The sequence below is a fragment of the Oryctolagus cuniculus genome, chromosome 4 (assembly GCF_051225735.1).
Source record: "Oryctolagus cuniculus isolate XC-2025 breed Fujian yellow rabbit chromosome 4, ASM5122573v1, whole genome shotgun sequence".
Taxonomy (NCBI): Eukaryota; Metazoa; Chordata; class Mammalia; order Lagomorpha; family Leporidae; genus Oryctolagus; species Oryctolagus cuniculus.
Window position 1 is genome coordinate 150900323 of NC_142870.1, and position 12289 is coordinate 150912611.

Sequence of the window (12289 nt, forward strand, 5' to 3'; positions counted from 1 at the left end):
TCTAGGTAGATGCCCGTACTCAATAAATGCCAGAGCGGGAAAGGTAAACCCAACACTATGTGCTTCACAACCAGCCCCTCACTCAACTTTAACTCAATCCTTAACAGCCCAGCAAGGTTAAACCCCATCCTCCCCCTTTTAAAAGGACAGGAAAACCCAGAAAAGCTAAGACAAATTTGCCATGACTGCAGGCTGATTAAGAGACAGAATTCAAAACCAGCTCTCAGATGCTATTAGCAAAGGAAAAAAAAAAAAAAAAAAAAAAACCTTTCCTACACTTTTCTGACCCCATGTTGCATAGCATGAAAGTGTGGTTTTCTTTAACAAGTTCCACCCAGGCAAGCAGAGCCAACTGCTAGCAAGTGAATGCAACACTGGACCTCCACCTCCCCAGAGGAGACCGAGCAAAACCAGAGGGGGCGAGAAGGCTGCTTGTGTGTGGCTGCCCAAGACCCCGCCTCCCCAATTTATAAAGTCTGCCTCACTACTGTGCCCTTGGCACCACGATCCACTGAATTTTTCTCAGACAACATTTTTAAGAAATGGGCAGAGTAGCAAGACCTAGGGCACAGCTAAACACGGTTCCCTTGCTTTTTACCGGGGCCTGCTTATTTAACGTCACCCCAAGCCCTAGCGAAAGTCTGGCCCGGCCAGCTGGTGAACCATTAAAGCACCTGCCAAGAAGTGGAGTGTGGCTGTGAAAGCTTCCTGAGAGAGGGAGGGAGGGAGGGAAGTGGGAAGGAAGACACCCTCAGGACGCAACCGCAGCCAGCGCAGCGCCAGGGTCACCAGCAGCATGGTGGTCTCCAGTTCCCAGGCACTGCACCTAGCAAGAGGAATCCAAACTGGAGTGGGCTCCTGCTTGGACCAACAGAGGATGGCCCAAGTGCCACCTGGAAGGATGGGGTACCTGAGACCCCCACCCCACATTAGAAAGGTCACACGCCCTGGTTGACCACCTCAGCGGAGCTCCCAGGCAGCGTCCACGACAGACACGTGCCAGGGCCACCCTAGACGCCCACAGCCCCCCTGGCCGGCGACTACCACAGCAGAGACGTCCAGACCGAGAGGCGCTGGGCAGAGACCCCTCCAGCCCTCTCCCAGCTCCCAAGTCACAGATCGCTGCTGGGAGCCACAAAGGTCCGGCAGAAACAGAACCCAGAACAAGAAGCAAGGCCAACACCCTCACTTCCTCTCTTCCCCCCAACCCTGGCACAGCCAAAACCAAGGAAGAAAACACTAGATCCGCGGTCCTCCGAGCTCTCCAGCCGCAGTGGACACCAGGGCGGGCGCCCACCGAGACGGCCAGAGCCCATGCATCACGCCCCGGTGGCGTCAGACGCCAAGCACACAGTCGCCGTGTTTGTAAGCAAGGGGGCCAGGCTGCGGCCATCGGTGACTGACGGTGGCTATTCCCATCACTGTCTCCCTGTCCGCAGCCTCTGTATCTCTCAGATAATCCGGCAAAGGAACAGAACAAACACCTTTCCAGCTTCCTTGAAGGAAATGCCGAGCTGTCAATGGGCTGCTCATGCCTGGACAGACACAGCCGGGACGGCCGCTAAGGAGAGATTTAATTTTCCTCCAGCCAAACACGCACCACCCCGCAAGCTGCAAATCCCCACAACACAGAAGGGGACAGAACAGCTCCGTGTGGACAGGCTACGGTCCACAGGGACCCCAGCGCTCTGTGAACCCGGGACTTTGAAGATTCTCAGCAACACCTCCGGCCACCCCCACAGCCGACGCGTCTTCTTTCGGGATGGGGACGCTCCGAGGAGAGACACCCTGGGAAGTCACATGACGGCAGAAATGGCTGCTAACAGCAAGAGTCTGCACATGCGCCGTGGGTTCCTGTCAGGAGCCTGGGACAGTCTGCGTTAGCTTGTGGGTCTCTGTAACCCCAGAGGAAGACACATTCAATTTGCATGAGGCAATAGAATCCAGATTCCAGTAATAGGTAGGTATTTCTCCGTTATAGCCAACAGCCCAAATGAACATGGTTTTGCTAAGGTGGCCGCAAGAAAAACACGTGCAAGAGAGCCACTGAGATAGGAGGCTGACAGGGGCCCGGCAGGTGCAGCTGCCACCGGCGACGCTGCCATCCCACATGGGCGCCAGTTCCAGTCCCAGCTGCTCCACTTCCAATCCAGCTCCCTGCCATGGCCTGGGAAAGCAGCAGAGGATGACCCAAGTCCTTGGGCCCCTGCACCCACGTGGGAGACACAGAGGAAGTTCCTGGCTCCAGGCTTTGGACCAACCCGGCTCCAGCCATGGTGGCCATGTGAGGAGTGAACCAGTGGATGGAAGACACATCTCTCTCTCTCTCTCTCTCTCTCTGACTCTGCCTCTCAAATAAATCTTTAAAAAAAAAAAAGAAAGGATGCTTACACTCAAATGCACACACTAACTGAATAGCTAACTGTTCTCCATAGCTGGAACACCTAGTGATTTCTTTGTATTTTATAAGAAAGAGTGCAAGCGAGTGTTTCTTGGCTCTAGACAATCCCAAAATGAGCCTGTAAAGTGTTTTGCCTTCTTCCATGAGTGACCACGACCACAGTCTAACAAGGCACTCATTCACCCAGCAAGCCCATGAACACCAGGCAGAAACCACCAACGCCAAGCTCTTCCCATCAGCCTGCATAGGTCCTCAAACTCCTTCCATAAAAATCCACCTCTTTCCCTACTGCTGCCCCCTTGCCCATGAAAGCTGTAAAGTGTGCTCATTGGAGACAATTCTGAAAACGCCAAGAGTAAGAAATCAAATCGTCAGCACTCTGAGCAACACCAGGGACCCGCTGGTGACATCAGGGGAAGCATTGTCCCCGAGCCGTGCTTCTGAGGCTGTACAGTGAGGCAACCTCCCCACGCACGCTGTGAGGCAGGGCTATTGTGGAGTACAACAAAAGCCAGCAGACTGAAATGTCACGGCAATGTCAAGGTCTGGAATTCCCAGTCTCGCTCACAATTTCTTGCATTTGCTTCCCTTTAACTGCTAGCGAGCAGTCCACGTTCCTCAGCCCACACTGGGAGTTAACTCTGGTCTAGACCTCTGTCTCACATGCACACATTCTTTTACTGCACATATGGTTTGTTTGTTTTTAAAGATTTATTTATTTTACTTGAAAGTCAGTGTTACACAGAGAAAAGGAGAGGCAGAGAAGAGTGTCTTCCATGCACTGATCCGAAGCCAGGAGCCAGGAGCTTCCTCCCAGCCTCCCACGTGGGTGCAGGGGCCCAAGGACTTGGGCCATCTTCCATTGCTTTCCCAGGACACAGCACAAAGCTGGATAGGAAATGGAGCAGCCGGGACTCGAACCGATGCCCACATGGGATGGCCAGCACTGCAGGCAGCAGCTTTACCTGCTACGCCACAGCGCCAGCCCCTGCACATATGGTTTTCCATACACTTGACATATACCTCCATGAGTTAATGTTTCCATTAATTAGTTCATAGCAATTTGATCATATCCACACACATCAAGATTTTATTTGAAAGACATAGTTATGGGGGGAGAAGGAGGAAGAGGATGAAGACGGGAGAGGAGGAGGAGGAGGATGACGATGACAAAGAAAGATCTTCCATATGCTGGTTCACTCCCCAGATAGCCACAACAGCCAGGGCTGAGCCAGGCCAAAGCTAGGAGCCAGGAGCTTCATCCGGGTCCCCCACGTGGAGGCACGGGCCCAAGCACTTGGACCATCTTCCGCTGCCTTCCCAGGCACATTAGCAGGGAGCTGTACTGGAAGTGGAGCAGCCGGGACTCGAACTGCCGCTCAAACAGAATATCAGCATTGCAGGCAGTGGCTTAACCCACTGCGGCACAACAAACCAGCCACACACATCATCCCTTCTAATGTGGGGGGCCACTTGACATGCTAACACCCCATGGGGGACGGAACATGAGCCAACACCTCCATAAAGCGTGTGGGTCTGTGTGGGAACAAGGAGCAGCACGGGGTTGTCTCACCTGTCCCCAAGGTCAGCCCGGGGACAGACGCCTTCCCAGGGCCCTCTGCTCCACAGGGAGTACACCCATACTCTTTATGCCTCTGTGTTGCTCTCCGCAAGGCACAGGCAGTAACAGCCAACCCATAAAGTGACGCTGCGAACTCAATGAGTCCACCTGTGCCACGTAGTAGACGCTCACTGTCACTGGCTGTCATTACCATTATTAAAGGACAGGAGACAGAACAGGCAGCAAAGATGGCCAGGACCCACCCCAGCGCAGCCCTCACCTCCCTACACCAGAATCCTGGCAGCCACACTGACTAATGGCTTACACTAAGCACCACTGCTGGGATAAAGAAACCGAGACACAAAGACATTAAGTAACCTGTCCAAGGTCACTCAGCTGTTAAGAAGCAACCCGTTGGTACTCATTCACCCTACATCAAACATCAGAAGAGTCACTCTAACAAGGCGGGGCTCAGGCAGTAAACAAACGCATTCTGGTTCTTTCACAGCCAACACTCACAGACAAAGACATGGAGGTGCAGAGGCTGCGTGACCCACAGCGGGCGAGGGGTTTGAAGCCAGCCAGTCTGGCTCCAGAACCCAGGCTTTGTCAGGGGTCCCGTGACGTAGCCACAAGACAGGTTTCAAATGGTTCCCCAATTCGCCTACGTGCTTGCCCTCACGTTGGGGAGCGGTGTGGTGGGGTGGGGACCACTGAGGCACAGGCCCTAAGCCCCACCATGAATGGCCAAACTTCACATCCAAGGTGGTGGTGGGGGAGGGAACAGGTGCACAGGAAAGCCCGCAGGTGTGTTTACCTTCACAACAAGCCTATCACCAAAGCAGTGCTGGAGGGGATGTCCTTCTCCACTCCCAGGTTGCTCTGGATGTTAGCTGACCCTCTCAATGGATTTGGGGCTCTCTGGCCTCCCAAAGGGCCATGCCGGCCTCCTCCAGCACCTCTCTCTCCACGGTTAAGTGCACAATCCGCCATAGACCCCAGCACCCAAGGGACTTAGCTCACCAGGCAGGGTGCCAGGTTCGTTCACAAAGACTCTCCCAGCCCAGACAGGCAAGGCCGAGAGTTTGGTGCCTGCTTTAACAGTTGCTCCTCACTTCCCTCATCCATCTACGGCTTCAAACATTTCCTCCCCCGGTGCACCCCACACACGTGTGCATGCGCCCAGAAGGGGCTGGAAGGAGAGCGAGCGAGGACATGGTGACACTGGCCTTGAAGAAAGGAAGTCTCCTCTCCTGCTGTCCCCGGGCAGAGAATCCCTGGCGAGAAGCCAGGCTGCTTCCGCCTCCTGCCTCTGGGTTTGCAAGCTCCAAACAGGGCTGTCTGGCTTGTGCTTTGTCTTCGAGAGAACGCATCTGCTGGTTTCTGGAGGGGGCAGGCAGATGTGCGCCCAGGCTCGAGGCAGGTTTGGGGGAGCACAGATCGCCCAGATCCCAGGGATCTTCCAGCCCACCATGCAATTGGCCCGGAGACCGCCCCCACCTGAGCAGGGAGGGAAGCCCAGAACACTTCCAAAATTAACCGCTTCCACCTCCCGGGGAAGGGCAGGCTGGAAAAGCCAGCTTTTCATCACCCTGAGCCAACCAGGCGCTGCCGTACAGCCCTCCTCTTCCTCCTTAGACCACTTTTCCGCCCCAGAACAGCTGCCTTTGGAGCTAGCAAGGACAATGAGGAAAACCCCACACTTCGGGATTAAAAAAAAGAAATCTACACACAGGTGTGCGCAGAATACCGCAAACCGTGATCCTCAGTAGACTTCGAAAATCTCCATGTGGCGTCTGTTTAACAAACCTGGGAAAAGACGACGGCTCTATGGCACGTGCATTTTTAAATCACATCCACACGTTACCTTCTATGTCATCTCCTGGCAGGGCAGTCACACACCTGCGTGACCCACTTCTCGGAATCGGCTCCATCCTTCTATCCATTGCTCAGCCACGCCGGATCCCCGGACCCCTGGCTTGGCCTCAGCCAGCCACAAATCCACTTAGCACTGGCCGTTCCCTCCGTTTGCAATGTTCTTCCCTCCATACGGCCCCAAAGTCCACTCTCTCCAGACTTTCCTGGCCATAGACTTGATACTGCCCTCCACTGCCTCCTTCTGTGACTCACTCTTCTCCTTAGCCGACACCCCTACATCACCCACTGTGTATTTCCAATGTTTCTCCTATTCCCTCCGCTTTGTAACGTAAGTCTCAAGAGGACAGGGCCTCCAGGCCCACGCTCTTCACTGAGCTCTCCCCAGCACCCAAAACTGTCCCTGGCGCATAATCAATAAATACTGGGTGAATTAATACTTAAAGCTAAGCTGTGTGTCTGTGGGAAGACATGTTTATTTTCTTAAGCGAAAACACTGGGCTCCCATCCAAAGGCCTCTCTGGCTCGCTCCGATACAGATCAGAGGGCAAAAGGGGACCCGGCGCTGTCCACAGAAGGGCGGAGGCAAACTGGGGCTGCAGGAAGAGGCAGAGACGGCTGCATGCGGAGGTCTTTGCGTACCCCCGACGTCAGCCGGCAGCCGGGTCAGGCAGCCACGTGCCCAGGAGGTCAAGTCCAGGAGCCGTGCCTGAACCCAAGGGGCAAAGGTGTCGCTGCCACAACCCGGTCACCAACTTGGCTCAATCAGGAGTCAAAGCCAGGAACACTGAACGCTCCAGCTCATGAAGGGAAGTGGAGGCGGCAGCAAGATCCCTCCCTGGGGGGCCTGAAAGTACACAGGAGGAGTCTTCAACAAGTTCACGGAAAATATGCACCATCTTCCGGTTCCCTTTGTCCGTGACCTTCATGGAGTATTTTTGTATGGTCGATCCTCATTATTTTGGGGTTCCATATTCATCTCCTCACTGCAATTTAATTTTCCTCTTCAGAGGCAGAGAGACAGAGTGCTCCCATCAGCAGCTTCACTCCCCAAATGCCCACAGTGAATGGGGTTTAGAGAGCCAGAGCCCAGAGCTGGAAACTCAACCCAGGTCCCCCACCTGTGGGTGGGGGTGGGGGCAGGAACCCCGTCACGTGGGCCATCACTGCCTCCCAGGGTCTGCGTTAGCAGGAAGCCAGAGCCAAGGAACAACAGGCGCTCCGAAGCGGGAAGCAAGTGTCTTAACCACCAAGCCAAACGCCATCTCCAACGTACCAAAATGGACATGGGGCGGGGCGGCGCAGCGGTCATGTCACGGCTGAGGACACCCACATCCCACACCACGGCGCCAGTCTCAGTCCCCGTTCCGATCCAGCCTCCTGCTACTGCAGCCTGGGAGGCAGCAGATGGTCGCTCAAATGCTCGAGGCCCTGCCACCCACGCGAGAGCAGTTTCATGCGACTGCGGCTTAGGTGGTTTTGCTTGTAAAAGTGGCCATGAGGCTGCACTGCCCTGGAGAGGCCAAGTCCAGGAAGCAATGACGATAAACTCAGGGACATGAAGGATCTTCAAATAGAAGCCCGTGGAAACACCGTGACCCACGGCCCGCAGGAACTTAACTCCACGCTTCCCCTAGGAACCAGGGCTTAGTACTTGCTATTCAGCACTTGCACCTCTATAGGATACAACTTGCGTTGAGTGACAAGACCCATAAAACGGCCCGTCTTCCGGTCCCGAACACACCTGCCCCACCCCGGGCCGCCGCTCCCAGCACACGCGCGTCCTCTCCAGTCTCTGTCACCTGGCTCTCCGCTCTCTCCCTGTGCTTAGCACGGTCAGTCCCTGCCCCACCTCTCCCTCACCCACAAATCTGCAGGGGACCCCCAGAGCACCCAGGGCTTGACAGAAGGGACAGACCCCGGCAGCCGGACAAGGTCCACAGAGCCTGTATGGAGGGCGACCTCCCGCCCGGCTCTGTATGAGGCTTGTAGCAAATACCCATCAGGCCTTGCTGTCCTATGCCACACGTGGCCACCAAGCCCTGGAGACAGGTCCCCAGGGAGGGGGGCTGAGGACAAAATACACACAGACCCTTGAAGACTTAATGCAAAAACCTAACGCACTACCACAGTGATTTTGTCATAATGAATCCATGTTGACATGACACCAAGCTTTTTAATGTGCCTACTAAGGAATCTTTATTCTGTGGCCTGGGCTGCTCTGAGTCAGTCTGGGTTACAACACCACCGCGAGGAGGGCAGCTAGCGCCACCGCCCAGGCCCAGCCCCCCCCACCACCACCACCGGCTCGCCTTATACATACATGGTCCAAGTACTCTCTGGGGCCAGCAGGAAACACCTGTCCCACGGCTTCCTGTGACACACTAACACCTCCGGGCATCCACAAATGGACTCGGAAGTCAGGGTTGAAAAGATGAACCAGTTTCACCCCCTAGCAGACAGCATCATGCAGGCGGAGATGTGGGGCCACTTCGGCACGACCTACAGCAGTGGCCAGCCCGCAGCAGGTAAACAGAGCGAATCGACCAATCCTTTCCTTGGGGAGGGGGAGCGCAGACAAACTCCAACTTGTCCGCCGCATTTGGGATGACAGAATATGTAAGACCCATGAGAGACCTGGACAGTGCTGGGCCTAGCATGGGAGACCGGCTCCACCTCATCACCGAGCCATGAGCCCAGTATCCATGCCCGTCCAGGCTACTAGAACCTTCCACAGTGACAGACGTGTTTTGTTTGGCCAATCCAGTTGTCACTGAGCTCCTGAAATGCTATCGCTGGGACTAGGGCACTGAATTTTTTTTAACTTACTAAATAATTTTAATCTGAAATTCAAACCACCACACGTGGCCCGTGGCTACCCTACGGGACAGCACAGCTCCACACTGGTGCTGGGATGGACTGAGATAAAGCTTACAAAAAACAAAACATCACTGTGTACACACTACAGCCCCACAGTTTGCTGGGGACAGCAGGGGTGCCATGGTTTAAAGAATTCCCCGGGGGCCGGCACTGCGGCATGGCAGTAAAGCCGCTGCCTTCAGCGCCCATATGGGCACTGTTTCAAATCCCAGCTGCTCCACTTCCAATCCAGCTCTCTGCTACGGCCTGGGAAAGCAGTAGAAGGTGGCCCAAGTCCTTGGGCCCCTGCACTCGGAAGAAGCTCTTGGCTCCGGGTCAGCGCAGCTCCAGCCATTGCGGCCAGCTGGGAAGTGACCCAGCAGATGAAGACCTTTCTCTCTGCAACTCTGCCTTTCCAATAAATAAATAAATTAAAAAAAAAAAAAAAAAAGATGTATTTATAAGAATTCCCAGCCTGAGATTCGGAGAGCCCAACACAACCAAGTCAACCCATCATAAGTAAGAAACGGAGAAATAAAGTGTGTACAGTACAGGCAGGGAAGGGCAGCCGGGGTTCCTGGTTCCTAGGAGGGCACTGAGGACCCCGCCACAGGGCTGCATGTGCAGCCAGCCAGTTTCTGGCACATTCCACTCCTCCCTCCCACCCCCATGCGCAGGGGCCAGGTGTTGTCTGACCTTGCCGGTGACCTCTGCGGCCACACAAGCTGGTTCTCCCCCAACAGCGCCCTGCATTCTTCCAGCTCTGTGTCCCCCCACAGGCTCCTGATATGTGCAGGGGTTGCTCAGGTTTGCTGGGGACGGCGAAACCAAGACCCACGGGGCGGCTGTGCAGAATGCTCACAACTGGTTTACACTCAGGTCAGAAAAAAAACGCTCATGAAATTCCAATCAACTTCTAGTCTCCCAAGAATGTTCCCAGCAGGAAAGCCCGGCCCAGCCTCAACAGCTTTTCGTTATCATTAAGATTAATTACATTCCGCATACAGCAGACAATGAAGAAATGAACAGGGACGCGGAAGGGGGAGGGTGGGAACTATCAGGACAGGAAAGCCAAAAATTGGCGACAGCTCGGGAAGACAAGGAAAGGATCCGCCCTCAAACACTTGGGCCATTCTGTGAGCTCATTCCTTCTCCCCCCTTAAAGGGCTCAGCCACTTCTCTGCTCAGTCCATCCAACTTGGCCAGATACACAGAAATCTGAGGCTTGAAGCTCTGTGTAATGCTCCACACAGCCCTGGGTTTGGGCTCCTCTGGGGCTTCCCCGATGGAAAACACTGGAAATCAGATCCACAGGCCTCCCGCCCACAGGCTGGGCTGGGGGGGCCCCAATCACCTCCCAGCCACGTGCCAAGAACAGGGACCCAGCTCCGCACCTCCAGTTCAGTCTCCCGTCTGTTGATATCATCCGTGGATTGATTTAACTTCTCCAGTTCTCCCTAGTAGGGGAAAAAAAAAAAAAAAGACTTAAAAACATCCGTTTCCGGCATAAGCTGGTCCAATATCCTGCAAAGTTAACCCGAGCCCAAAGCAGAGGAGGGTAGCAGAGTGAGATCGCTCTCCAGGAAAACAGCAGAGGCTTGGCTGGGCTGGGCGAGCAAGTGGATGTCAACATTTCTAAAAGCCCCTCCACTACCACAATGGGTGTCACGGGATCCCAAGCGCTGTCTGTTCTTACAAGGTCAAACACCCCTTCCAGGTTTGGGCCTTCAGGAAAACCTTAGCAGCCCAATCCAAACAACAGCATATGCCTCAGAGCAAGAAAACAGTGAAGGCAGCGGCCAAGCCACAGGTATGATCAGACTCAAGGAAGCCATTTAAACCCGAAGACAGAATTCCCGTAATTCACTCATCAGTGGTTGTCTATATTTTTCAATTCCTTTTCCCACTGGCCACTGTTCAACCTAGCTACCTGGAAAGAAAAAAACAGAAAAAAAATCTCGCTTTAATCCAGATTCCTTATATTTAAAGAATACAGGAGCTGGCATTTCGTAGAAAGTTCCCAACCTGAAGTTGGCATCTTTACTCTGCGAACAAAGCACCTGGCTAACAGAAGTCCACACCAAGAACACAGGATTTAGCCGTCCAAACCCACGATTTTAATTAATACAATTCCTAACAGAGTGGGTTTTTTTCCCCTACCTGATCTTTTATCTTGCTAATCTGACAAAAACAATTCATTTAAACCCCAACCGCTGAGTTAAGTGCGCTTTAAATTGATCTGTGCACTGAAAAACCAATTAGAGCTCCAGAAACCGCAGAGCAGGCTTAAAACGTGTATTTTTTTTTTAAAGATGATTTATGGAAAGGGTAGAAAACCGGGTCTTGGGAAGGAATTTGCTGTGCTTTTTCGCTTGAGGGGTGAAGAGGTTAAGCTGTCACTCCTACATGTCGGCTTGGAAATCGTTTTTTAATCATCCCTCCTGGAAATGGAGACGCAGGAAGCAGGGCCATTCCGCCCGCCGCCTCCACCGCGGCTCCGCGCCTCGGCTGTCCCCATCTCAGCTCCCTCTCCACGGGGAAAAGCAGGGTTTTAACCCGCTGCAGGTCTAGCGGGACGCTACGCCAGGGGGACAATACACCTCTCAGGCTGCGGACAATGAATCCACCGGGCTGAGAGAGGACTCTGGCCGGGCACCTCGGCCAGGTGACAGCTCGAACCCGGCCCGGGCGCCCGCCCACGCTGCGGGAGAGGACGACGCCCACCCGCCCCGGCCACCCTCGGCGCGGGCGCTGCGGGCCAGCGGCTACGCAGTGCCCGTGGCGCCGTGAACCAGGCTTGGGGGGACCCCGATACCCGCCTGGCGCCCCCGCCCCCTTTTCCCTTTGTTGTAATTCGCCCGCCCCACCGCCCCCAGGTACCCCGGCTCTGCGGGAGGACCCCCGCCTGCAGTCAGGCCGCATCCACGCGGGCACAGGAGCCTCCAGACGGGGGTGGTTAATAATAATAATTTTTTAAAAGGCTCCCCGTCCGACCCTCTCGCCCCGGGGCAGCGCGCCAGCGGCCGAGCGCGGGACAAGCGTGTGCACCGCCTCGGCGGCAGCTCTGGCGCAACCGGCTGGCGAGGCGCGCGCGCCGTGCGCCCTACCTGGATCCGGGGGTCCACCTCCTCCTCCTCTTCCAGGCCCTGCTCCATCCCCTCCTCCGCCACCTCCTCCACGTCCCGAGCGGGCGGCAGGGATTCGGCCGGCTCCTCGGAGCGGCTCCGCTTCGCCGCCGCGTCCATGCGAGCAGCGCCCGGGACGCCCACGCGCGGCGGGCGCTTGAGCGCAGCAGGGGTCGCGGCGGCGCAGGCTCGCCCAAGCCGCTCCCCGCCCCGGAGCCTGGCAGCCGCCGACGCGGAGGAGACGCGGCCGCCCCCTTCCTGCGGCTGCGGGAAGCGCAGCGCTGCTCCGCCCCGCCCGCCGCCCGCGCTCGGCCGGTGCCACAGTCCCGGGCCCGTCACAGACGCTGGACGAAAACCTGGGCCGCTTCCTTCCCTTGCTCAGGCCCCTGGACCCAGAGCACGGGGAGCCTGGTGGCTGCAGCCACCGGAAGATTTCCCGGAAAAGGGAAATCAAGGGGCCGTTCTTGC

General features: G+C 55.7%; 1 protein-coding gene across 1 annotated transcript in view; it reads right to left on the reverse strand.

The window, feature by feature from the left end:
- Positions 1-12076, reverse strand: part of SH3BP5 (SH3 domain binding protein 5) — a 55316-nt gene extending 43240 nt beyond the window's left edge. The window contains exons 1-2 of the mRNA XM_002716172.6: positions 11804-12076; positions 10091-10153 (exon numbers count right to left, since the gene is read on the reverse strand). Of these exons, the coding sequence (XP_002716218.3) occupies positions 10091-10153; positions 11804-11941 (201 nt within the window). The 5' untranslated portion in view covers positions 11942-12076. The remainder of the gene's footprint in view (positions 1-10090; positions 10154-11803) is intronic.
- Between the last annotated feature and the right edge of the window lie 213 nt (positions 12077-12289).